The sequence below is a fragment of the Pelophylax lessonae genome, assembly GCF_965119305.1.
Source record: "Pelophylax lessonae genome assembly, chromosome: 1".
Lineage (NCBI taxonomy): Eukaryota > Metazoa > Chordata > Amphibia > Anura > Ranidae > Pelophylax > Pelophylax lessonae.
Window position 1 is genome coordinate 257,214,233 of NC_138768.1, and position 25,883 is coordinate 257,240,115.

The 25,883-nt window shown below is 42.4% G+C and overlaps 1 protein-coding gene across 9 annotated transcripts in view; it reads left to right on the top strand.

Annotated features, from left to right (window-relative positions):
* The first annotated feature begins 2,423 nt into the window (after window positions 1–2,423).
* Window positions 2,424–25,883, top strand: part of FBRSL1 (fibrosin like 1) — a 694,572-nt gene continuing 671,112 nt past the window's right edge. For all 9 annotated transcript variants that reach the window (XM_082244088.1, XM_082244093.1, XM_082244090.1 and 6 more), the window contains exon 1: window positions 2,424–2,859. In XM_082244088.1, the coding sequence (XP_082100214.1) occupies window positions 2,572–2,859 (288 nt within the window). In that variant the 5' untranslated portion in view covers window positions 2,424–2,571. The remainder of the gene's footprint in view (window positions 2,860–25,883) is intronic.

Below are 25,883 nucleotides of genomic sequence, written 5' to 3' on the forward strand. Positions count from 1 at the left end.
GGTGTTGGAACGGTATGGTACGGCAGCGATTTTCCACTACATGGAACCGAACGGTACGGCTCGCTTAAACAGTACCACCTCGGTTGTGGTTCCAAGAGGGCCGTACCGATACCATATCCCACAATCCTTTGCATGCAGCCTTTACGGTTTGTCACTACTAGCTACTGATTGGTCAGAGAATCGTTGTTATCCCACCCACTTACTATTAGTGGAAAAGCAAACCGTACCGAACCGTTCCAACACCGTACCATGCAGTGGAAAACCAAACCGAGCCAAGCAGGGCCGAGCCGGTACTTGCAGTGGAAAAGTGCCATAAGTATTCTACTTTGCCAAAAAGGCTTGTACGCGTGATCAGAAAATTGTATGAAAAACACAGCGATTGTACGATAATCTGATCGTTACTACAGAGCTTTCGAGAGCCGATCACGATAATTCATCCGATTATTATCATATCGGACAAACACAAAAATTTTACTCGATACCAGATGGTACGATTTTTGTTTAATCAGTACAGATGTCGTTTGAAATCACAATATAAAACATTACATCACTTCCGAATTTTTATTCTGTCGTAGGAATTTCGTCACTTTAGTAAACTCTTCATTTTCGATATGAGATTAGCATGCAAAAAACAGAGGATCATTCCTCCGATAATCTCATTGTGTGTGACAGGAGGGAAGCTGATGTGGTTGCTAGGGGAGAAATAAGAGTCATGTGACCTGTGGTCCATTCCTCAGCCATGACAACCTCCTGATGTTTTCCTCTACATATGACAGCTCTTGTCATATGGATTTGTGGGTTGGGGGTGAGCAGCAGTTTGCATGCCTGGGGGTACTAATGGAGGGTTTTGTGTGTCCTTATCTGACATCAGGCTGATGAGAGAGATCCAGACTGTATGTGCTTGTATATAGGTACTGTATATGACAGATGGGTAATAAGGGTACTAATGGAGGGTGTTGTGGGTCCTTATCTGACATCAGGCTGATGAGGGAGATCCAGACTGTATGTGCTTGTATATAGGTACTGTATATGACATAGATGGGTAATAAGGGTACTAATGGAGGGTGTTGTGGGTCCTTATCTGACATCAGGCTGATGAGAGAGATCCAGACTGTATATAGGTACTGTATATGACATAGATGGGTAATAAGGGTACTAATGGAGGGTGTTGTGGGTCCTTATCTGACATCAGGCTGATGAGAGAGATCCAGACTGTATATAGGTACTGTATATGACAGATGGGTAATAAGGGTACTAATGGAGGGTGTTGTGGGTCCTTATCTGACATCAGGCTGATGAGAGAGATCCAGACTGTATGTGCTTGTATATAGGTACTGTATATGACATAGATAGGTAATGAGCATAATAGAAACAATCTATAAAAATCTGGGGGACCCAGTTAATTTAGGTTTGATTAGACTTTCTAGTGACTGGTTGCTATGGTTATATAGGGGGGCAGGCAGTATAGCCCCCCATTATTATGTGTGCTTGTGACATGACTGCTGTACATCCACCCAGAGGGGAAAGCAGTCCCAGCCAATCAGGTTCCCCCGCTTATGCTTGCAGTGCAGAGTGGGAGAATGTGATTGGTTGCCGTGGGTAACCAGCGGTGTTCTCCCTGTGTTGTGTTGATGTGTGACGGGCAGGGCAAGGCTTGTGTTGATCGCGATGAATCGTGACAGAGGCGGGGGCTCTCTCCGATTGTACAGTGCCCTTTGCAGCAATCGGCTCCGGCCAGCAGCGGGTTAATCGCCGGAGCCAAATCTAAACTCTAATAAAGTCGCTCACTTCCTCTGGTAATTACAGGCTGGCGGAAGTACGTCAGTTATCTGCTTTGGGCTTTTTTTTTTCTGCTGCACTGTACAATTCAGAGAGGAGAACATTTCCTCCCCTTCCTCCTCCTGTCTCTTTAAGAGCTCCGATCGCTGATCTAACGTGTCCCCCATTTGTGTCTTCTTGTAGGATCGGACGATCGGTGACCCGGAGGAGCTGGGGAGGCCAAGGGGGATCGATCGGGACCGAGAATGGATGGGATGTGAGGAGGAGGACAGAGAATGGCACCGAGGAAGCTCGGCACTCAGCGCCTGTGATTAGGATCTGGGCTTTCTTCTCTGGATTCCCTGCATCTGCTGTCACATTGATCCACCCACAGAAGAGAAAGAGATCTCCATCAGTGGAGGGGTGTCCTCCCACCATGAGGTATTGGTGACCCCCCCCCCCCCCCACTAGGAGGAGGATGATGATACTACAGCAGCCTCTACACCATCTGGGGTAGGCTCATGGCACATCCAACCTTCATTAAATGGCACCTAAAAGTTCCACTCACACTGGCTACTAAGTAGCAGGATTGGATCTGGGTGCTAGAATCAACACCAAAAAAAAGAACTGTCACTTGGATTACTGAGAAAGTGTCCCAGAAAACAGCCCCTTCCCAGAAGTCGTCAGTGTCTCCTGTTCCCAGTATCCGTTGTGCTTAGTAATTGGATTTGTGGATTCAAGGTCACTCATTGGAATTTTCCCTGTGGATTTATAATTAGCGGATTTTTGTTTTTTTGTCTTTCTCGAGAGACGATGGATGTCAAAATGAAACAGCAAAGCAGGAGATCCAGGTCTCAGAGGGACAGGGTGAGGAGAAGAGACCCATCTGTCAGGGATCCCCGAAACCAGAGCCCCTCCTCCGGCTCGGAAGCAGAAAGGGGCCTGGGAAAGGAGAATTCAAATCAGAATGGTAAAAATCCAGTCGCTTCAGCCAGAAACACCAGACCGCCTAGACGTAAAAGGCGAGAATCCAGCTCTCAGGAGGAGGATATAATTGATGGCTTTGCAATTGCCAGTTTCAATACCTTGGAAGCCTTAGAGGTAAGAATGGGTCATGTCATCTTGTGGTTGATGCATTGCTTATTTGGATTGATCCTCACCGTCTATAATGCAACTCCTCCTTTCCTCTATTTTATATTGTGCCCAGAACAATGCTTTATGCACTTGAGATGAGCTATTGCTTGGGTTGCAGTTTAAATCATGTTTTGTATACATAAGGGAAGTGTAGGGCTGATATGGTTTTTTATTTCTCTCTCCAGTCGCTTCTATAATCTGATGCATGGCCTTGCTTCTACAGTTGCCTTTTGTTGCTTTGTTTCTTTTGAGTTTTGTATTAATTTGTGTCCCTGTATGTAACAAAATGCTCCTTCCAGCTGACAAGTGTCACCGGCAGCTCTGCTGTTGCTGTGTGCACAGACTTGTTTGTTTTCTATCTGGAAAATAGAAAGATTTTATTATAAAATGACAGGTAGGTCCTGACGCACACGTTTATATGCTGTAAAGGATTATGCTTATGTGTGGGACACGGAACTGTCAGTTAGTGTATTTAATATTGGGAATATCAGAACTCCAGATTGCAGTATCATGGTGGAAGTGATGAACACAGTTGCTTGGATTATGGATAAGAGAGCGGAGATGTTGACAGTATTTGGAGACACCCTTAGAAGCTGGCACTAACATTAGAGTGACACTTGTCTGAGTGTATATTTCAATACAGCAGAGTTTGTTATATCTCTACTGCAATTTCAGTATTTTAGTATTTGTTGATGATCCCCCCTATATGTGTCACTCTTGTACCTTGGCAATCCATTAAACACGCCAAATTCTGGAATTATTAGAGAGAAAGTGTGACACAGTAGGTGTGAATTCCAAAGCTTCCAGTGCTTCCTTGCTACCTAGGACTAATTTAAGCTGGATATACACTATACAATTTTCTGTGGATTTTTTCCTTTAAGCTGGATACACACTATACAACTTTTGTTGTTAGATTTCCTTTAGATTTACCTTTTTTCTATGTAGTGCAAGGGCCGGTCCTTAGATTTTTTCCTTTAGATTTACCAAAACCATATAATATGAGGTCAAACCTAAACACTTTCAATTTGCATGCAATCAGGCCGGCCCTTGCACTACATCATTTAAGGTAAATCAAATGCAAATCTATCAACAAAAGTTGTATAGTGTGTATCCAGCTTTAAACTGGATACACACTATACAACTTTTGTTGGTAGATTTACCTTTTCTATGTAGTACAAGGGCCTGCCAGATTGCATACACATTGAAAGTGTTTAGGTTTGACCTCATATTCTATGGTTTTGGTAAAGCTGGATACACACTATACAACTTTTTTCTTAGATTTCCTTCAGATTTACCTTTTCTATGTAGTGCAAGGGCCTGCCAGATTGCATACACATTGAAAGTGTTTAGGTTTGACCTCATATTATATGGTTATGGTAAGTCTAAAGGGAAAAAGTCTTCAGAAAATCTTATAGTGTGTATGGCTCATAAGTCTAATGGGCCATACACACTATACAATTTTCTTTAGATTTTTTTTCCTTCAGACTTACCAAAACCATAATAATACCTAAACCTAAACACTTTCAATTTGCATGCAATCAGGCCGGCCCTTGCACTACATAATTTAAGGTAAATCGAATGCAAATCTATCAACAAAAGTTGTATAGTGTGTATCCAGCTTTAAGCTGGATACACACTATACAACTTTTGTTGGTAGATTTCCTTTAGGTTTACCTTTTTCTATGTAGTGCAAGGGCCGGCCAGATTGCATACAAGTTGAAAGTGTTTAGGTTTGATCTTATATGGTTTTGGTAAGTCTAAAGGAAAAAATCTAAAGACAATTGTATAGTGTGTATGGCCTACATTACTTCATATTAGCTGGTCTACTACTAAAAATTGGGGGGCATTTTGCTTCATTGTTGAAAAAAAGTCTGCTTTTCAGAGATTTAAAGTGTTTTCTTTTACAGAAACAAAATGTAAAGGTGAACAACACTGTAAGTCCTCCCTGTACACTCTGGTGATGCTGTTCCTACAGTGCTGGTCCAGCAGTTCAGGGATTTGAAATTCCCTCTTCTCTGTGCTTTGCTTCTGAGACAGATCAGAGGGATTCGCTGTGACGGCGCTGACCAATCAGAATCGCTCTGGTCCATTGTGCCAAAGGTGCTGCACAAAGAAGAGAGAGAGAAGAGCAGCGATTTTCAAATCCCTGGACCTCTGGCTCAGCTCTGGGCACAGACGGCACAGCATCCTCGGAATGCAAAACTTTTTTTTAAGTTTTAGCCCAGGTTTACACTGGTGCAACTTGTCATGTAAATTTAACAGTTGCAAATCGCATGTAAAGTCGCACCCCATTGCTGGCAATGGCCACCTTGATGGATATTACCATGATTCATGTTGCAGCAATTCTGAAAAAGATTCCTGTACAACTTTTTACTGATTTCATTGCAACTTGCATAGACTTCTGTTAAATGAAGTCACAAGCCGCAATAAAATCGGCAGTGCAAGTGGCACTGATATCGCGCTGAAGTAGTGTGATTTCAAAGTTGCATCGGTGTGAACCGGGATTTAGACAGAGGGGAGAGGGATCAGAACACCTGTCAGGTTTTTATTGCTGTCTGTGACACCTTTAGGGAGATTCACCTTCTCTAACTGTCCTTTTTTACCATTATCACCACGAGTGAAAGTGACAGAAAATCCCATTATGGTGACAACCTGGGATTTCCTCTCACTTCCTGTTTTGGTTATGGAACAGGAAGTGAAGTGAAGTCTCCTTAATGGGACACAGATGAAGAAAAAAAACCTGATGGGTTTTAACCCTTAATTGCGCTATCCAAATTAAAAAGGCAAAGCAGATTTTTTTTTTGGTTATACTTTATTGACAATGTTATCTTTGTAGAAGTGTAAGTAAAGATCTAAGGATATTGCATTGGATATGTGTCTTCATACTGGTTTTACTGGGGGAGACTTGTGGTTTAATGAGAAGCTGAGATTGATTTAAAGGTGGCTGTTTTTAAATACCTGTTTGTCACCCTGTTCTCTTCTCATGTCACCCTGAGAGCCTTTCACTTTATTTTTGTATTGAATACTCTTTATGGACGTTTATTTGATTTATTTTTTTTGTTTCTCATAAATGTGGATTGTATTGTATTGTGTTTTGTTTACAACAATGAGTTGCTTGTTTGTGCATATATTATGTCTTCACTAATTATCCAGTATACACTTTCTATATATATATATATATATATATATATATATATATATATATAATTTTGTGAGAAAGCCTCAATTGGGAATTGAGTTGACTCTACATGGTATTCTAACCTCTAAATTCTCCCAGAAATATTGTCATATTTGAAATTGTGCATTTCCAGGTAGCAGCATTTGTGAACACCTCCAGGCAGTGGGGTGCCAACGCTCAGGCTGGCTAAACAAATTTTGCAAGTGGTGCAGCAGATGTGAGCAATGAGTGCAATAACTGGTTTGTAAATACTGTATGTATAGGAGTGATGTAACACCGTTACAGATACCGCACAGCCAGGTTTTATAATTCTGCAAAATGCCAGTGTGCTGGTAAATTTCTGGAAACTGTATCAGGATCCCAGTCAAAAGAGAAGAAGCATTCCTATTAAAGTATGAGCTTGGTCGTTATTGATTGTTATGACGAGATGTTTTTTGGTAATGACTGCATTCTAATTTGTCAGGCTTTTAAGTGGAAGTAATCCCTCCTATCGTTTTCAGTCAAGGAAGCTTCTGTCAAGGAGTTCTGTTTAATCTTTAATCCGCCATGATGCTGCACATGTGATCCGTTATGACACCAGCCATTGGATGGTTTGACAGTTTGGTTGAGAGCACAACCAATGTGACAGGTGCCGGGAATGTAATCGTTTTTTGAAACTGTTGATTGATGGGTTTACTTCCATTTTAAGGGGGTGAAAGGATAGAAACATTTTTGAGGACAGTTTTAAAATAAAAAGTTCAGTTTTTTCTGCCCCTCCCCCTTCTCCAAAATTTTCATAGTAGGTTATATTTGTGTACAACTTATCCCTGATGTTCTGAGATCTTTACTTTCTAGTAGAGCTGCAAGATTAATTGTTCAAAAATAGTGATCTCGATTTAACTTTGCTCACGATCTTAATCTAGCATTTCCACGATTCATACAGTGCAGAGCGTTCTCTGCTCACTCACAGCTGTCAAATGTTTATCAACATTTCTGCGCTGGGAGATAACTATAAACCTTGTATCATTTTGGTTCTTCTAGAATAGATCAAGGAATGAACTTCGGTCTGTAAATGAGGGCAATTTAACCTCCTAAGCCCCCGTTCACACTGGGGCGACGCTACTTCGCCAGGCGACCTCACAGGTCACGGCGCGCTGCTCGCCCCGCGACCTCGGAGCGGCCGGCACGGACTTCATAACATTGAAGTCTATGCAGGTCGCTCCGGGTCGCCCCAAAGAAGCTCTGGACCCTTTTTCTAAGTCGGAGCGACTTGTGTCGCTCCTATTAGAACGGGTCCACAGCTTCTCTATGGAAGGCGACCTGTCAGGCGACCAGAGCGCCTGACAGGTCGCCCCAGTGTGAACGGGGGCTTAAGGTTAAGCCTTTTTCTGACACTTGTTGTTTACAAATTAAAATCTGTATTTTTTTGCTAGAAAATTACTTAGAACCTCCAAACATTATATATATATATATATATATATATATATATATGAGACCCTAGAAAATAAAGTGGTGGTCGTTGCAATATTTTATGTCACACTGTATTTGCGCAGCAGTCTTTCAAAAGCAATTTTTTAGAAAGAATACACTTTAATGTTTTAGATAGAAAAACTAAAACAGCAAAGTTGGCCCACTTTTTTTATTGTATAATGTGAAAGCTGATCTTGCGCCCAGACTCCGAATCTTTATTCTAAGCAAAAAAAAATAGCAATTCTCATTTTATCAAGAATCCTGCAGCTCTACTCCCCAGCCTGCCCAGCACCACAATGCAAGCTGTGGCCTCCATTCACTTCAACGTAAGGCCTGTCTGTAGCCTGGCTTTCATAGGAGTGAATGGAGGCCATTGGGTTTCATGCACCGTGCTCTTGTAGAAAAGGCAATGTCATGCATGCCATGCTGGTTACACAGTGAAGTTGTATTTAAATACCATCCATACTGACATTTATGGGGGAAGGGAGCAGAATTGTATTAGGATAAATTCATAAAAAAGAATGCTCACCGTTTTGAAATTAGACCAAGTTGGTAGAGCTAGCCTAGCCATGGAACCACAACTAGTTTAATTTTAGCATGACGCTACAGTAAAGTAGTGATTTTTTTTTTTTTTCCCAAGCGCCTTATTATGCATTTAGCCAGTTTTGTGTAGAATCTTAGTAAAAAACACAAGTTGTGTGAGTTGCTTGTGTTTGCAAGGTTTTCTTCAGTCCCTAGCTGCTCACACATTGTCCATTATTCTTGGGATCCACAGTTTGGCACTAGCACATGCACAGAGAAAGTATTGTCCTTTTCAGTGAAGGTCAGGGGTCCATTCGCATCTGTTTCCATGCAGTAGTGCGTGTCATCATATACCTTTTGTCTGGTAATAATGGTAGAGATTTTCAGACCCTCTTCATTCGACTTTGGTCCAATGGGCATGACCACACATAAATTGAAATTCATGGCCGAATTCCAATCAGTCTATGGCCATTATTGCTCAGCTATTTCAAGTATTGTAGGCATGCTCAGAACACCCCCATTGCTTAAGAATTTGAAACTGCATATTTATTTTGGATTGATTTTTATTATTATTGATTTAAATACAACATATTCCACATAGCTGAACAGACTTAAAGGCTCCGTTCACATGTAGGCGTTTTGGGGCGTTTTTGGGGAGTTTTTCTGCTCTAGGATCAGCTCTCAAAACGCCCAGCAAGAAAAATCCTATTCATTTCAATGGCCCCTGTTCACATCTGAGCGTTTTGACGCTGTGAGCAAAACCCCCAACGCTCAAAAAAGTACATGAGCTTCTTTTTGGGCAGATTACAGGCGTTTTCCATTGGTCTCTATTCAATCTAAAAACGCCTGCACAAAAAACGCCTGTAAAAACGCCTGTAAATCTCGGTAAAAAAACGCTACGCTCAGGTGTGAATGTAGCCTAATGGAAACACAATTGACACAAATATATGAAGCAGTAGAAATGAGGGCTCAAATGTTTGTTGTTCTCTTTAAGGCTTGGGGGTTGGCACCACATTGGAGAATTGGCAGCATTAGATAACTGTGAGCTATTTACCACTGCACTGCCACCAGTTGCCTGGACCATCGATTGACAGCATGGATCCATTAATTCATGCATGTTGGTGAAAATCATCAAGGTTTAGTTATCCTGTGCTCACTGTAGCTTCAGTGGAATCCATCCTGGTCTCCTGTAAGAAAAGAAATGGGCACACATCCAGGTATTCCAATAGCCTTTAATTTCCAAAGCGATGACACCAAAGACACCAACATTGGGTCACGTAGACGCGTTTCACACATACATCTTGTGCTTAATCATTACCTTGGGAGAAAACGCTGCTCCAGGTGTGTGATGGTAGCTTGTGGTCTCCTGCTTCTATAGTCCATCTTTCTAAAGTCTTGTGTATTCTTAGACACCCTCATATACACCACTGTGGTGTTGAGTGGTTGTTTTGAGTAGTTTGTGCACTTCTGTCATCTTGAACAAGTCAGTCCTCATTATCAAAGGTTTTTATCCACAGAACTTCTTCTCCCCTTTTTTTTTTTTTTTTTTTTTTTGCTCCGTTCTCAAAGCACTCCATAGACTCTTAAGTCCCGGTTCACACTACCGCGACTTGGCCGCCTGACAAGTCGCAGTCCATTCAGTGCTATGGGAACTCAAGTCGCTCTGACTTAGAAAATAGTTCCTGCACTACTTTTGACCGAAGTTGGAGCGACTTGCATTGACTTCCATTATGTGAAGTCCATGCAAGTCGCACTGAAGTCGCAGTGCACGGGACTGACAAGTCGCCCCCGAAGTCGGATCGCCGTAGTGTGAACCGACACTTAATGCATGAAAACACTGGGCAGTCAGCAGTTTCCGAGATTTTGCAGCCATCACTTCTGGTGCCAGTGAGGTTAGGCACGTTCAGATTCTATTTCGAGTCAACCTGAGTGAGCCTGCCAGGAGGCAGTCACTGTACTAAGCCAACCATAAGCAGGCCAGGCATTCCCTGTCCCGCAGCTGTATATATGCACACCCCTTGTATACGTGCGGCTGAAGGGAGGGGAATGCTTAGGCCACTTATGATTGGCCCAGTACAGTGACCGCTTCCTGGTGGGCTCAAACTAGGATCTGGAAGTGCCTGAGCTCATCTCTAATGCCAAGGTCACCAACGTTACTAATATATCGCCAGAAACATGGGGACCTCTTATGTCTGCATACTTTTATGATTCATTTTTAGTAAACGGATAGAGACGAGTACTTTTTTAAAAAACCAATCCTGTGGTGTAGAGTAGAGTAATGGAACTACAACCCAATAGCAGGTATAGGATGGGCTTGAGCTCTCTTCACTCATGGTGCCTGACAAGCAATCTCCAATCCACACACAAATGTCCTCCTATGTATCGTGAAGTCGGCAACCAATCATATAAAATCAATCTTTATTCAATCCAAGTGAGTACATTCATTCTGAAATAGAGCCAACACTGACATGTTTCAGTCCACAAGGGCCTTAATCATAGTTTATAAAATCCAGAACCTGCATTCACGATATCTGGTCTCCCAAAGTACACGGAACATAAAAAAGCTATTATTTTAGTAGATATAAACTGCTAAATACCTTTTCTCATCAGCAGTATATAGCAGTCTTGTGACGTCTATCAGTGTCCGGCCAAGCATTGGTGAAAGCTTGTAGGATGAGTTTTCATTCTTCCCTGGCTGTCCTATGAGACTGCATGATCCCTGACCCTTTGTCTAGACATTGCTATTATAGCCCTGCGCTGATCACATACACACCCTCCCAAAAACAAAAAGGATAGTAGTAAACCGTCCTGGTGGGTGCATTCAAATACAGGCGTGCATCATAAAATCCCTAAAGACATGAGGTATCCCCGAAGGCTGGGGGGGGGGGGGGGCTTAGCTCAGGAAAGCAACACCAGGCTGAGAGCTTTATAGTGATTGTGGATGGTGAAGGACACTGCTGTACTATTTGTTCTCTTTCCATAGACTGAACAAGAAGGGGGGAGGGGGGAAATGGAGAAAGGAGGGGGAGGTGGGGTGGAACGGTGGAATAAAGATTGATCCACCTGTTTGCTGACTTTACCATTTGGGGACTTTTTTTTTTTCCCATACAAGCTCTATCATCTATGGTAAGTTATTCATTGTGATCTTTGCTCTTGGACTGGTTTTCGGTTATCTGTTATTGCTTTGTGTGCTACCGGAAGATTTGTACTTTATCGAGAGCCATTCTATCGGATTTTGTACTGCGTTATATGTTTATCACACGTTCAGAGAATATTTCTGAAATCGTGCCCAAATTGTGCCATGTATGTATGTATGTGCTGTAGAAGTCCTAGGCACACGTTAACAGGCTTTAAAGGATGCCTGGCGTAATCAGTTTAATTTGCACTTTCAGCCTTAATACAGAGCTTACCTGACTGCTAAGTATTTTAGGCAAGTCATCATTGCTTAAGTAAACAACATTTGTTAAGTAAACATTGCTTGTTTCTACAAAGTAGAGGAGAATGTTTATTTTTATTCAAGCCTTTTCTTTTCACAGACTCTGAGCGGCTCCAGATTTTCTCCTCTTACATTAATCCTTGGGTTTCCTCTACATCTTCTCCCCAATACACAAACTCTGCCCTTTGCTGGTTTGTGTTTATTTATGCTCCCCCCCCCCCCTCCAATCACTCCCCCTTTTACTTGTATGTGCAAAGTCATAAATCACAGAGTGGGTGATATGCTGTCTGTGAAAGGTTATGTAACCCTGACTTGTTGGCTTTTATCTGAGCTGAGCTTTTTCCTTGGTGACATTCTGCCCCCAATAATAAAGGAAGACTACTGTTGTCAACAAGATCCAGAGAAGTCATGTTTATATAGGATGGCTCTCATACTCGCACTGCTTTAAGGTGGAATCTGTAGTCTTTGTCTTTTATTATTCTACAGGATTTATATAGCGCTGATAGTTTATGCAGCGCTTTACAACAACGTGAGCGCAGACAGTACAATTACATTACAGTTTAATACAGGAGGAATCAGAGAACCCTGCTCGTTAGAGCTTACAATCTAAGGCAGGGGTCTTCAAACTATGGCCCTCCAGTTGTTCAGGAACTACAATTCCCATCATGCCTGATCATGTCTGTGAATGTCAGAGTTTTACAATGTCTCTTGGGATGTGTAGTTCCGCAACAGCTGGAGGGCTGTAGTTTGAGGATCCCTGATCTAAGGCCTCATGCACACTGGATGTTATAAAAACACCAGTAGCGTTCGCTGTAGAATGAGTTTTGCAGCGCAGTATCAGGCTACGTTCACATGTGGGCGCAGCGGATCACGGGCAGAATCACCACGATTCCGCCCGCGATCCGGAAATCATTGCAAATCGCAGGAAGCCTGTGCAATGCCCGTGATTTGCAAGGGCACCCCAAACGCTATGCGGATGTTGCCGCGATTTCCGCCTGCCGAATCGCGGTAACATCACACAAACAGAATCGCGGAACGCATGACGCACAAGAGAAGCTCTTGTACCTTTTTTGGGCGTCGTGCGTCCCACGATTCTGTTTGCGCGATGTTACCGCGATTCGGCAGGCGGAAATCGCGGCAACATTGCACAGCGTTTGGGGTGCCATTGCAAAAAAAAGGGTCCCGCACGACTTTGGCTGAATTCGCATTGCACAGACATCGAATGTGATTTGCATAGCAGAAACGAAAGACTGCGCATGATTAGAAACGATAAACCAAAAAAATGTAGCCTTATTTCTTTCCTCGGTTCCGATTTTCTGTAAAACAACAAGGGAAATTGGAGGATCGTTTGCCTGATTTTCTTATATTGTGTACCCAACTTTGCAGTTCACTGTGATTGTCATCTTCTCAGTCATAATACATATGAAGTCTGCTCTTCTTCATCAATAACACTACACTACGACTATCTTCTCATAAGTCGTAATCGCTGTATTAGTCACAAACGTTTCCCTTTAAGTGATATATGAACTATCAAGCAAGCATGTAAAGAACAGAGGAAATTCGTACTTTTCTGCTGCCCACACCACTGAACGCAGCCAACACTTTCGGGAGTGTTGTGCTTTGTGGTCCTCCACAGTTCCTAAAAAGGAACTGGCAGGAGTGATTAAAATTATTATATATATTATATTATATATCTGTGCGACTTCTAAGTAGTCTCTGCCCTACTTTGGTCCAACATTGATGTGTTTTGCGGTCCATAGACCTCAAGATTACATAAGCATTACAGTCAAAATCGTGCAACTTTTAGGTCGCACAAGTGTAAAAGGGGCCTAAATGTTTAACAGAGTTTTGGCAACATTGCTGCAATTGGCTTCATGCTTTAAGTGGAAATAAATTGTTTTGCACTTGCTTCTGGACTACCAAGGCTCACAAGTCATGGAAGCACTGCACAAGGTAGATCCACCCATATAGTTCACTTTTTTTTTTTTTAAATAATATTAAGCCCTGGTTCACACCAGTGCGGCTTTGAAATCGCGTTACTTCAGCACGATTTCAAAGCCGCACAATCAGTGCGATATGGATCTCCGATTTCATAGCAGCTTGAGACTTCATTTAACAGAAGTCAATGCAAGTCACAATGAAATCACAAAAAAGAAAGCCGGAACCTTTTTCAAAGTCGCCACAATTTAAACCGTTCCATTGCCGGCAATAGGGTGTATCTTCTAATGCGATTTTGAACTTTCAAATCACCTTACAAATGGCACTGGCGTGAACCAGGGCTTACAGAAAAGTCCTTATGGGGCTCATGCACACTGCAGCTCCAAAAAAAAAAAGCTGCTTTTATAGGCATTTGAGCTTTTATTTCTCTGCCTAGAAGCTTGTGCTTCTTCTTTGTGCAATTCCGCGCATTTTTATTAAGCTTTTGTGAGCATAAGCATTTTTTTTTCACAAACCCTTCTCTCAGGTTATTATTATTATTATTTTTTTTTTATGCTTCTCCGCGCTTTTTCTGCTCGAAAGCTCCTCTCAAAAAACCGTGTTTGTTGGGTTTTTCTTTATACCTGTAAACTCCTGAAAAAGCCATAGTGTGCATGGACACGTTGGCTAACATAGAGAGGAGTTTCCAGGCAGAATAAATAAGAGCCCAAAAGCCTGTAGGAGGAGTGAGCTTCTTTGAGATGCAGCGTTCAGGAGCCCTATTAGTTGCATGATTAGTAGCGTTAGTTTTCTGCAGAACTGCCATTGGTTTAGTATCATTATGTTACTTGGGTCATTGGACTCCAGAGGAGGTCCTCCTTCTTTTTTTCTATTGTGTATCTGGGTGCTTTGCGTATGTCTGTCTCCTTTCTATGAAAGTGCTTGGTTATCTGAAGTGCCTTTAGTTAGAGATAAGAGGGATATTTGAACTGTTGGAAACGCCAATAAACTGATTCATAGTGTTGAAAAGTAACTACTTGGTACTGGAGAGTCCTGAGCTCCAGAGCTGCATTCCTTCCTATTGTCAGTGATATCTCCTATGTAAGGAATTTCTCCTATTTAAAGCGTTACATAACCCTCAACAGTAAAATCAGTCAAGCGTGCTTTTTATACTCCCTATGGAACCTAAGGGGTTAATCCTCTGAGTTGGATAAAAAGGTTGTTTGATCCTGTTTTCTCTGTTCCTCCTCTTCTTCCTCTGTCCCCATCCCATCTCCTGCTAGAACAGAGCTAGGGGACAAGCTGCACATGCTCAGTTTGGTGTATATTGCTAGAGCAGGGGTCTTCCAGCTGTTGCAGAACTACGAGTCATGCTTGTAACTGTCAGCCTTGCAATGCCTCATGGGAATTGTAGTTCTGCAACAGCTGGAGGGCCACCAGTCTGAGACCTTTGTGCTAGAGAGTTTTTCTTGGGATAGTGCATGTGATCAGCACAGGGCCAATCAGCACTGTCCACACAGAGGGTCAGGGGTCCTGCAACCTTATAGGACAGTCAGAGCAAAATAAAAACTCTTCCTACAAGCTTTAACCAGACGCTGATAGAAGTCACAAGACTGCTATGTACTGCTGATTATAAAAAGTATTTATTTAGCTGTTTATATTTACTAAGATAATTGCATTTCCATGTTCTGTGTACTGTAGGAGGCCAAAGATAGTGAATGCAGGGTCCAGGGTTTAGTAACACTTTACATCCTCCTATTCCTTCTGAATTAAACTATATTGTATTTGTACTGCCCCCCCCCCCCTCTACATTGTAATGTGCTGAGTAAACTGTTGGCGCTATATAAATCCTGTATAATAATAATAATACCCATTATAACCTATGTGTCCCTGCTTGGAAGAAGTGCCGCCAAGATTGTTAACCCTGCCCAGACCTGTAGGAATGGAGGGTCATTGGCAAGGCTTGATGTTCCTAATGTAGTCATTAAACGTGTTTTCTTGGCCCACTCTAGAGTCGTTCTGTTGTCTATTTTTATTTTAAATTGCAGACTTTAGAAAAACATGGAGCTGGGAGCTGTAACCACTTGGTTTTGTTTCTGTGCTTCAAGTAGTTCTCCTTTTGTATTGCATTCAGTCTTTTTTACAGCAGTCAATGATTAGGAGAAATTGGCCTTCTTTGCTCTGTCTCTCCTGCAGTAATTAAAGAGCCTTTTGTTTTTTTTGTTTTTAAGGGGGATTGTGAAACACAAAAGCGTCTCAAAGACAGGAGCATATTATTCTTTATTAAGTGTCTTGTACTGTCAAAGAAAAAAAAATGTAAATAATAGACTGCAATAATAACTTCCACTTGTGCCGTGCTGATCATCCATCTCTTATTTCTAAGACTGCTGCCTCTTTAACACCTTCATTGTCACATTGCTTTCCATCATCCGCCACTTATCACATACAATTCCCATTGTGCGTCTGACTGAAGTAATGGAGAGTGTCAGTACAAGTCACGTCTATGTTATGGCATAGATATCTTCCCTGACCATGATTGCCCTTCTTATCTAAGGCTATCTGTAGTGACCCATATCCACCAGTCCAACCCTGCAATGACAGTTGGGCCAGCGCGGGATGTTTTTAGTAGCTTGTTCTAGCATTCTTCACATCTTTTCCATCAATTGAGCTGTATACACAAAAAATCACATCTGTTAGCCATATTATTCCTTAGAAGCCGTATAATAGAGATAATAGTATTGTGAAGTTATGCAATTTTTACGTCCCATCATATTTCAGTAAGCAATCACAGACTATAAAAGCCTTCATACAGTGTTGAATATAAGAAAATATCTCCTATATATCATAAAAGGAATTAAAATTGACTTAAAGTAGAACTAAACCCTCCTATCCTTTTGCAGCTGAAGACTGCACCATCTAAAGCCGGCCATAGATGGTTCGAAGCAGGAACCGAACGAGATTCACACCATGTATGGGCAGGCTGAATATCAACTTGGGTACAACCAGCCTGTGGGAATTTATATGTGATTATTGCTAGCGGCTGTTAAAATGAATGTGCGCTCTCCCTCCACCAGAAGAACACAATGGCTCCGCAGGAGGGATTCGACGATTGTTGCAGGAAAAGAAATCCCTCCATCTATGGCCGGCTTTAGCCTCTATTGGGTTCTGCAGTTGCCTTGGTGATGCACATGTAATCAACTATGACACCAGCCATTTTAGGGCTTGAAGGTTCAGTTGAGACCTGACATAAGCACACTTTCACCTGTGACAGTTGTCACCAGAGGCATGCCTTCCTTGAGTGTAGCATCAGTAGGTAGAATGGAAATGAAAGCCCTGTAAAAAAACAACATTGACACTAGTTCTGGTGACCTGGGGGGTCCCTAAGGGATTCCCTTATTTTGCAGCTATTTCCTCTTACTTCCTGTTTGCCTGATTGTTTGGTCAGAGACATTCACACTAATGGCCTGCTGGAGGTCATTTTGTTGTGTTCTGGCAGTGCTCATCCTGTTCCTCCTTGCACAAAGGAGCAGATACCGGTACGGCTGATGGGTTAAGGACCTTCTGCCGCCCTGTCCAGCTCCACTTGAGTAACTGCCTATCTCCTGGAATCACCTCCATGCTCTTGAGACTGTGCTGGGAGAGACAGCAAACGTTCTGGCAATGGCATATATTCATGTGCCATCCTGGAGGAGTTGGATTGCCTTTTATAGGGCGTTGCCTCATGCTACCAGCAGTAACACTGACCCTTGCCAAAAGTTAAACTAGTGAAAAACAGCCAGAAAAGATGAGTAGGGGAAAAAAGGTCAGTGACCTCCACCTTTTGGAGGTTGTCTCATTGTTGCCCATCTAGTGCACCTGTTGCTAATCAGTTTTAGCTGCTTTGAAATAAAGTTAACAACCCCCTCTGCTAACTGACCAGCTCAATATCTCAGGAGTTTGACTTGATGGTGTACTCTGATTAAAAAGTGTTCCTTTTTAATTTTTTAACTTTTTAGACACACCTCGTATATTATAGGCCCTTTTTAAAGGAGCCTTCTTCACTTTTTTTTTTTTTTTAACTCTATTAAATATAAAAACTTTTTGAAGACCCCTTATATTCTGAACAATTTCCAGCTGTAAAGCAGCTGACTGTCCTTGAATGGCTCAAGATTATGACACCATATGGAATAAATCCCCTAATTCAGGGGTGTCAAACTAAACTTCATCGAGGGCCGCACCAGCATTATGATTGCCCTCAAAGGGCCGGTTGCATCTGTAATATTAGAAGTCCAGAGTATCCCAACCCCCTTACATCAGATGTCAAGAGTCTCTCCTCCCTCCCTTACATCAAAGGGCACCCCCTTACCTTGTGCTGCGGCTAGGGCCAGGGCTAGGAAGCAGAAAGTGAAGGGTCTGGAGGAGGCCCAAAGGAGGGCTGGAGCTCTACAGCAGCTCTAGGAGAGGTGTGAGGGCCACATGAAATGGTCTGGAGGGCCAGATTTGGCCCGCGGGCCTTGTGTTTGACACATGTGCCCTATATCAACATTATCTTAGCGAACTTCAATACTTGAACTTTGTAATGTTTCCATATATTTCTTCAATGACTGCTCATGGTTTTAGAAGTTCCCGTATGCTTGAACGTCTGCAATAAACTAGCAGATAATACTGTTGAGCTCTTTTACAAACAATTATCTGGAATTTCAAGCTCTCTGAGCAAGAACGTTTTATTAAAACCTACTTATTAATTAATTCCTGTTGTATGTCAGCCTCTGTGCGTTATTATTTTAAAATATAAAAAAAAAAAAAAAAAGTTAATCCCTGCAAGCATGCCGTATTCTGTACCCCCCCCCTTCCTTGAGATTACTTTGCTCGCTGCGTGCTCATCCGTGATTGGATGCCTGAAGCTGTTCCTGGCAGTTATGCCGTCAAAGCAATGTGAAATACACTAGTGGTGTTTATTGGCTGTGTAAATATGCTGAAAAGTGACCGTGGAAAGATGTATGTATCCCTTGACAAAGGTTAATTTGCATAAAATAGACAGGAGCATGGGAAGGAATTATGAGGTGCTATATGGCAATGTTAAAAGCTTTACGTTCACTATTGTTAAAGATACAATCATGGGGGGGAAGGAAACATTTTATTGTTCATCTTTTTGAAAAGTAGGTCAGACAATGAAATCTATTATAAACGTACAGCCAATGTAGTCCAGAAATGCATGGACAAGTGTAATATTTTTTCCTGACTTGCTTGAATTGGAATTCTGTTATGAATTGGCCTTCTGTGTCCTACAGGAACCTGCAGCACAAGGCCCTAGAAGGAACACTGTAGGGCCGACATTTTTTGCCAATGATAAAGCAGCACTTGTGAAATACATTCTGTGTGTAACAAAAGACGAACCGTATTCGTATTTAATTGCAGAATTCCTTATGTTGCTGGCATTAGTAAATAGATAGGAAAGTATATTATATTTACTTTTTTTACACTTTTTAATTTCTTCAATTACTTTCTGGTTTCCATGCCTAGGCAAATGATGTCATACATCCCAGAAGTCTTCAGGAGGGGAGGGGGGTTCTCAGCTCAGCCAATGCCTGAGACAGATTCCAGGAAGTAAATCATCTGCCCTTACTCAAGATGGCCACGGCCAGAAATCCCAGGGGGCGTTTTTCAAAAATTATTTCTCAGCAAAATAAAGCATGGAGACGGAGACCTGGATGGGTGGGGGAGTTTGCTTTAAATACTAAAAATGAATGAAATAGTGTTTTTTGGTTTGTGGTGCTCAGTTCCACTTTAATGTCTACATGCATAGAATTGTCATTCCCAGTTCAAAGGTTTTCCTTTCCTGAGTAGTTTTGAAGTTCTTTTTAAGAACTAAAACATTCAAGTCTTTTAACCACTTCTGGACCGGAAGATTGGTGCCGTTCCTTCAGAGCCCCGTGCGTGGGAGTGATGTCACCGCGGCTCCGGCCAATCAGATGGCCGGATGCCGCGATCCCGGAAGACGGGCGACTGGACATGTTGCCCATCATACAGGTGAGCGAGCGGCACGGCGGGGGCTCGTTCTAAGGTAAGTATTTCATAATGAGCTAGTATGCGATGCATACTAGCTCATTATGGGTTTCTCTTTGAGGTTGCAGCAAAAAAAAAAAAAAGTTTCATGGGTTTACAACCTCTTTAAAGACCAGGCCTTTTTCTGACACTTGCAGTTTACAAGTTACAATTAGTATTTTTTGTTAGAAAATTACTTGGAACCCTCAAACATATTTTTTATATATATATATATATATATATAAATTAGAGATGCTAGAGAATAAAATGGCGGTCGTTGCAATATTTTATGTCACGCTGTATTTGCGCAGCGGTCTTTCAAATGCAATTTTTGGGGGGAAAATACACTTTAATTAATTAAAAAAAAAAAAAAAACGGAACCGTAAAGTTAACCCCATTTTTTTTTGTTTTTTTTTTTGTTTTGTATAATGTGAAAGATTGTTGCGCAGAATCGTGATCTTTATTCTAAGCAAAAAAAAAATGTGATTATCATTTTAACCAGACTTGTGCAGCTCTAATAGACAGCAATTTAAGTTTGCATATTGGGGGTGCCATTTTACTTCTTATAGCGGTACCCATACACTGAAGCTGGATGCCATTATAGAGAAGTAGCTGGGTTTTAGAATGAATTCCGTAAGCTGTGTAACCTCTCCAGCGCTGTATTTGTAGTTTAGTGAGGGTGATGAACAATCTGTGACATGCAGCAATCCCATCCTTGTGAGGGATGACACTGTACACAGATTCTACATCCATAGTGACTAGAAGTGTGTTTGGTGGTAATTGCTGCATATTGTTGATCTTGTTCAGAGAATCTGTTGCATCTTGCAGGAAACGAGCAGTATTTGGGACTAGTGATTTTAACTTTTTTTTTTTTTTTTGTACGTATTTTTTCAGTAAGCATGTTCATACATGTTATGATGGTTTTGCCTGAATTTCCTGGCTTATGGGTTTTGGGCTGCATGTTGAAGTCCCCATTTTCCGGATTATCACTGAAGTTGGAAATCACTGTAGGAGACATCGCTATCACAGTGATTTTCATTAGCTTCCAGGTCCCATGCTGAGTGGATGCATTGTGAACACAGTCATTCACTTGGCATTGGTGCCATTAAGGGAACACTTTGCATTTTTTTTTTTTTCAGTGAATGAAAAGAGTTCTCTGATTGAATGAGGTGGAGAGAGGTAGGGCAGTGACATCACAATCTCCACCTGGTCCAGTCAGAGAACACTTTGCATTTATTGAGGAATCTGTAAATGGTGCCTGTGCCAAGCAAGTGACCTCCCATGTTAAAGCGAAGTTCCGCTCCCCCTCCAAAAATTAAGAGTCAGCAGCTACACATACTGTAGCTGCTGACTTTTAATAGTAGGACACTTGCCTGTCCTGGAGTCCAGCGATGTCAGCACCACAGCCAATGTTTCCATCGGCTGTCGGGTGCTGCTGGTAAGGGAAGCTTGCAGGTGAAGCCATGCGGCTTCACGGCTGGGTTCCTACTGTGCATGCGCGAAGCGCGCTGCACTCAGTAATTGGCCACTAAGCAGAGGGAGGAGTAGGGGTAGAGTAGAGTACTGTAGCTGCTGACTTTTAATAGTAGGACACTTACCTGTCCTGGAGTCCAGCGATGTCAGCACCACAGCCAATGTTTCCATCGGCTGTCAGGTGCTCCCGCCGCCATTACTGGTCATGGAACCCGGCAGTGAAGACTTGCGGCTTCATGGGCGGGTCCCTACTGTGCATGTGCCAAACATGTTGCACATTCGGATTGGAGGGTAGGAGGAGGGGTTCTCACTTCGCCGCAGCGCTGTTCCCAGAAGTGGGCAAGCACGCTGCGCATTCAGATTGGAGGGTAGGAGGAGGGGTCCTCACTTCGCTGTGGCGCCGTTCCCAGAAGTTGGGAAGCACGCTGTGCATTCGGATTGGAGGGTAGGAGGAGGGGTCCTCACTTCGCTGTGGTTCAGTTCCCAGAAGTGGGGAAGCACGCTGCGCATTCGGATTGGAGGGTAGGAGGAGGGGTCCTCACTTCGCTGTGGTTCCGTTCCCAGAAGTGGGGAAGGGTACCTGTCAAAAACAGGTACCCATTCCCCCCATCCCTCCCCCCGAAAGGTGCCAAATGAGGCACCGGAGGGGGGGGGGGGAAGCAAATGATCGGAAGTTCCACATTTGGGTGGAATTCCTCTTTAAGTAGGTAGCAGAGCAGATGCTCAGCACGAGACCCACCCAGAAGCTAGTTGTTTAGTGCCTACTACAGTGAATTCCAACTTTCACAGGGGTCAGCCAGGTATTGCATATCATACCTACATGTAAAAATTGCCATACTTAAACTTCACCTCTAGACCAGGGTATGGGGTCACCAGTTTGGGATGGAGATTAGATGAGCTCTGTAATTGCAAGAAGAAGCAGTTTCTGTGTATTTCTGAGGCTTGAGCTGCATTGGCACTTCGCATATATTCCCTAAAGGAAGAGATGAAAGTGGTAAAGCCCTGCAGGAGAAACCAGAAAAATACATCATGTGTTAATGTCATATTCTCCTGAGATCTCCAAGCAATGGTACTTTTTCTGCTGTCACCTTTACTTTATATCTTCTGTAGACTTCATATATACAAGAGCTCAGAGGAGATGCGGTTAATGCACATGCGACACTCGTATGTGTCTGATCTCTGGTGGGTTTCTGAAAGGAAGGCATCTATGTTGCTTATATGCCCCCCCCCCCTCAAATTAGAACATGTTATGAAAATGATTAATAGAGTTAATCCATGTATGTGAATGTCACGCTTCCTAGCCTGTGCTTTATGAAACCAAATGTATATTAATGCTTTAAGTGTTGGCATTGTACAAAGGAAAAAATCTGTTCGCTGACTCAAACCCAGAGCGAGATCAGAGCTAACTTTCAAGCCCCATATGATGAATCCAAAATGACACCTTAATTAACAGGCAGATTTGAAACCTGATGAGCCATCGCAGCACTGCAACTTTTTTTGCATACACCATATTCATTATGTTCAGCAGAAATTAATAATCTCTCTTGACATTGTCTGGTGAGTCACAGTGATCTAAAATCGAATGAACTCAGTGTTAAGTCGTGTTTGATCTTGTGCGCCACTTTAAAGTGCTAAATGTGCTCTGGGTGGCCATGGACAGCAGTGAATCACATTTTCCAGAAAAGGAGAAATCGATTTCCAGCACTACAAAATATAGGGGTTCACAATCCCCATTAGATAAAGTACTTGAATTTGATTAAGTAGCTTTGTGCTCGTGTAGCTGTGCAGTTGAAAAGGATTTCTTTTTTATCTATGGGAAGATCTGAATAACCTGGGGCCAGCCACAAATGAGAAGTTAAGAGTAACAGCTTGAGGCTTTCTGAGTGCTCACAGATGTTCAATGCTGGCGTGTGTTTATAGTGACGAGAGACCTGCTGCACCTTTTTCTAGGTACGTGATATGTGTGCCTATAGATCAGAATTGGAGCAGAGGGGTGGGCCTGTTGGCAGTCCCTATTTGGGTATTCAAGAAGCTTAGGTTGTCATGGTTGCTTGAAAACCATAGCCAGCATGTTTTAGTGTGAATAGAGAATTTGATTCGATTTTTCTTGTTCAGAGCCTGTGTGTGTGGCAGCCCATACATTTTTTTTTTTTTTTCCTTCAACCAACTGGCTGAATGTAAAAAACTGACTCGATTCCCCCATTAACAGGTGGATGCGCAAGGAAGACTTCACTACACAGATCAATGCTGCAGGCTATAGCCTGCAGTGCTGATCAAGTGGAAATTTTTAACAGGACAGTTGAACAGAAGTCACATGCATCTTATGGCATCCTTAATGGATTATTATTATTTATTAATTTATTTCTATGTCCAAACCACGTATGTAAGTAGGGAGGTCATGCACATATTAAAGAGGCTGCCCAAAACAAATATTATTTTTTATGCGTTTTGGAGAATCTCCCAGGGTCTGCCCCTCTCCTTGCCTACTATGGGGATTCTTCCATTCCAACACATAAAGGTGGGCTATGCTCTACACCAGGGGTATTTGAATTAAAATTCAAGGAGGTCTGGTCAGCAAAGTTTTCATCCAGTAGGGGTCTGAATCTCATGATTGTGTAATTACTCAACCTTCGAATTACAGTCCCCTCATTTACATTACAGCACGATATTTATATAACAGCGCAAACTTTTACAATGCAGCCCCCTTTACAATATAGTGCCTCCCTTTTTAATCACAGTCCCCCATTTTACATAAATGTCCCAAATCTTTATATCACAGTCCCCCCCCCTTTTTGCAACATAGTACCCCATCTTTACAGCACCATCCCCCTCTTTGCAACGTAATCCCACATTTTTATATCCCAGTCCCACCCCTTTGCATCACAGTCCCCCCTTTTACATTACAGTCCCTGATCTTTAAAGCAAACAGTCCTGCATTTTTATATCACAGTTCCCCACCTTTGCAACGTAGCCCCTCATTTTTATATCACAGTTCCACCCCTTTGCATCACAGTTCCCCATCTGTATAGCACAGTCCTGCATCTTGAAATCAGTTTGACCCCTTTTACAGCACAGTCCCCCATCTTTATATCACAGTCTCCCCTTTACAACACAGTCCCCCCCCCCCTTTACATCAGTCCTCAATCTTTACATTGCATTTTCCCCTTTCGATTAGCGTACCCTTCATATAAAAGTTGCCCCTTTACATTGTAGCACCTCCTTCATATCACAGCCCCCTTTATATAGCACCCCCCCATTATGTCATGTCCCCCTTTACAGAACAGCCCCAACCACATTGAAGTCCCCCTTTTTTTATAGCACTCCCTCTTTACATCACAGCACCCCGGTTACATTTCAGTGCCCCCCTTTTACATAGTGGTCCACTCTTTGCATAAGGCAGCCTGCCTGATCAGCACAGCTTCCCTTCCTTTTACATCAATATGCTTATTCCTTCCCCTCCTCTCCTACCTTTTCTTTAGCAGAGAGCGGGAGGTGCTATCGGTCTGGATAGATGGCGGTGGTTTCCAAATTTCTTATGTTAATAAATGGGTGATTGGTTTTCAGGACCACCCCACGCCATAGTGACCAACCAGTCACTTATTTACCTGAGAAGTGGAGCGGCTCCCGCTCTCCATGGAGACTGATCGCACTTCCTACTCTCTGCCCTGCTGTGAGATGCAGTTGAAACAGAGGGCACACAGGCAGCTAAGTAGCGCAGCCATGGCGGTCCGGACAGGACTATCACACGGTCTGTGTCTGGACCGTGGTCTGCCATTTAGTGATGCCTGCTCTACACCTATGCACATTATTATTCATACACATTAGGCCAACCTATTCACTTTGAATTGGCCCTCAGCACATGAAAAAAGTTACCGGTACTCCTTTTTAGCCAACAAAAGCACACCACACTATATAGTACAATCCTACAATTATTGCGATGTTTTTTCATTTAGTGTATATGTGCTTTGGGTTGTCCTTTAGAATGAACGGCAGTGCACCTATACTGGTCAGTGTGGAGCACACGTATAAATGAGAAGGTATCCCTGGGGCTGTAGGCTTGCGCCACTGTGGATGGCCACTGTGAATGGCACCCTTGTCTCTGAATTGACCCCTATTATATTGAGTATCTATATTTTTCTTTTATGTATTTTTGATGGATCTTTTCTCAAATTGTGGCGAAGTTTGCCTTCTGATGACATGCATGCATTCTGTGATCGGGCTGCCATTGGTTTGTGTTTTTATGGCTCGCCTAGTATCTTCGTGGGTGATCCTGTAACATGTAAAGTCTTGATTGCTAATTGTTTTTTACTGGTTGGGTTCGAACACTCCTGTGGCACTCCTATGTAGTGCTCTTAAATCTCTTGAGGAAGCCAGCAATTGGCGAAACATGTTTGTAGTTACTACATGTACTAAAAGCCACACGGATACTTGTTAAGTTTAAAACCATCAAGAACACTGGATTATTTTTATTTTGTAGTTTGCAATTAAAGTGTGGATATTTTATTATATATTTTGAGTTTTTGGCACCTTGAAATGCCCTCTCTTTAGTATTGTCCTTTTTTTGCTGGAGTTTGTTCTTGACCAACAGCTAGGTAGTCACTTGGAAGACTGGACAAGACACCTCTCTTGGAAGATTAGAAATGCAGTGCTAAGGTCACTGATCACTTGCATTCATTAACAGAACAAAGCCTTGTTTGCACACATGGCTGGTATACTACTCTATCAAAGCTTAAACCTCTGATAATCCCCTGCAGGCTATAAGCTCTTGCAAAAAGGCCACCTTTCTTTTCTGATCCAGATTTGGGACTGTTCTTTCTGTACTTAACTGCTGTTTGTATAGGAAAAAAAAAATGATAAACTCAACATAACAGTAATGACGTTACAGTAATAGGCTAATGTAGGGCCTGGAATAGATGGGTGGCCCAACCAGGAAATGTCTGTATAACTCTTAAAACTGGTAGTGTGAGCTGTATTTCCTTATTTTGTTGAACA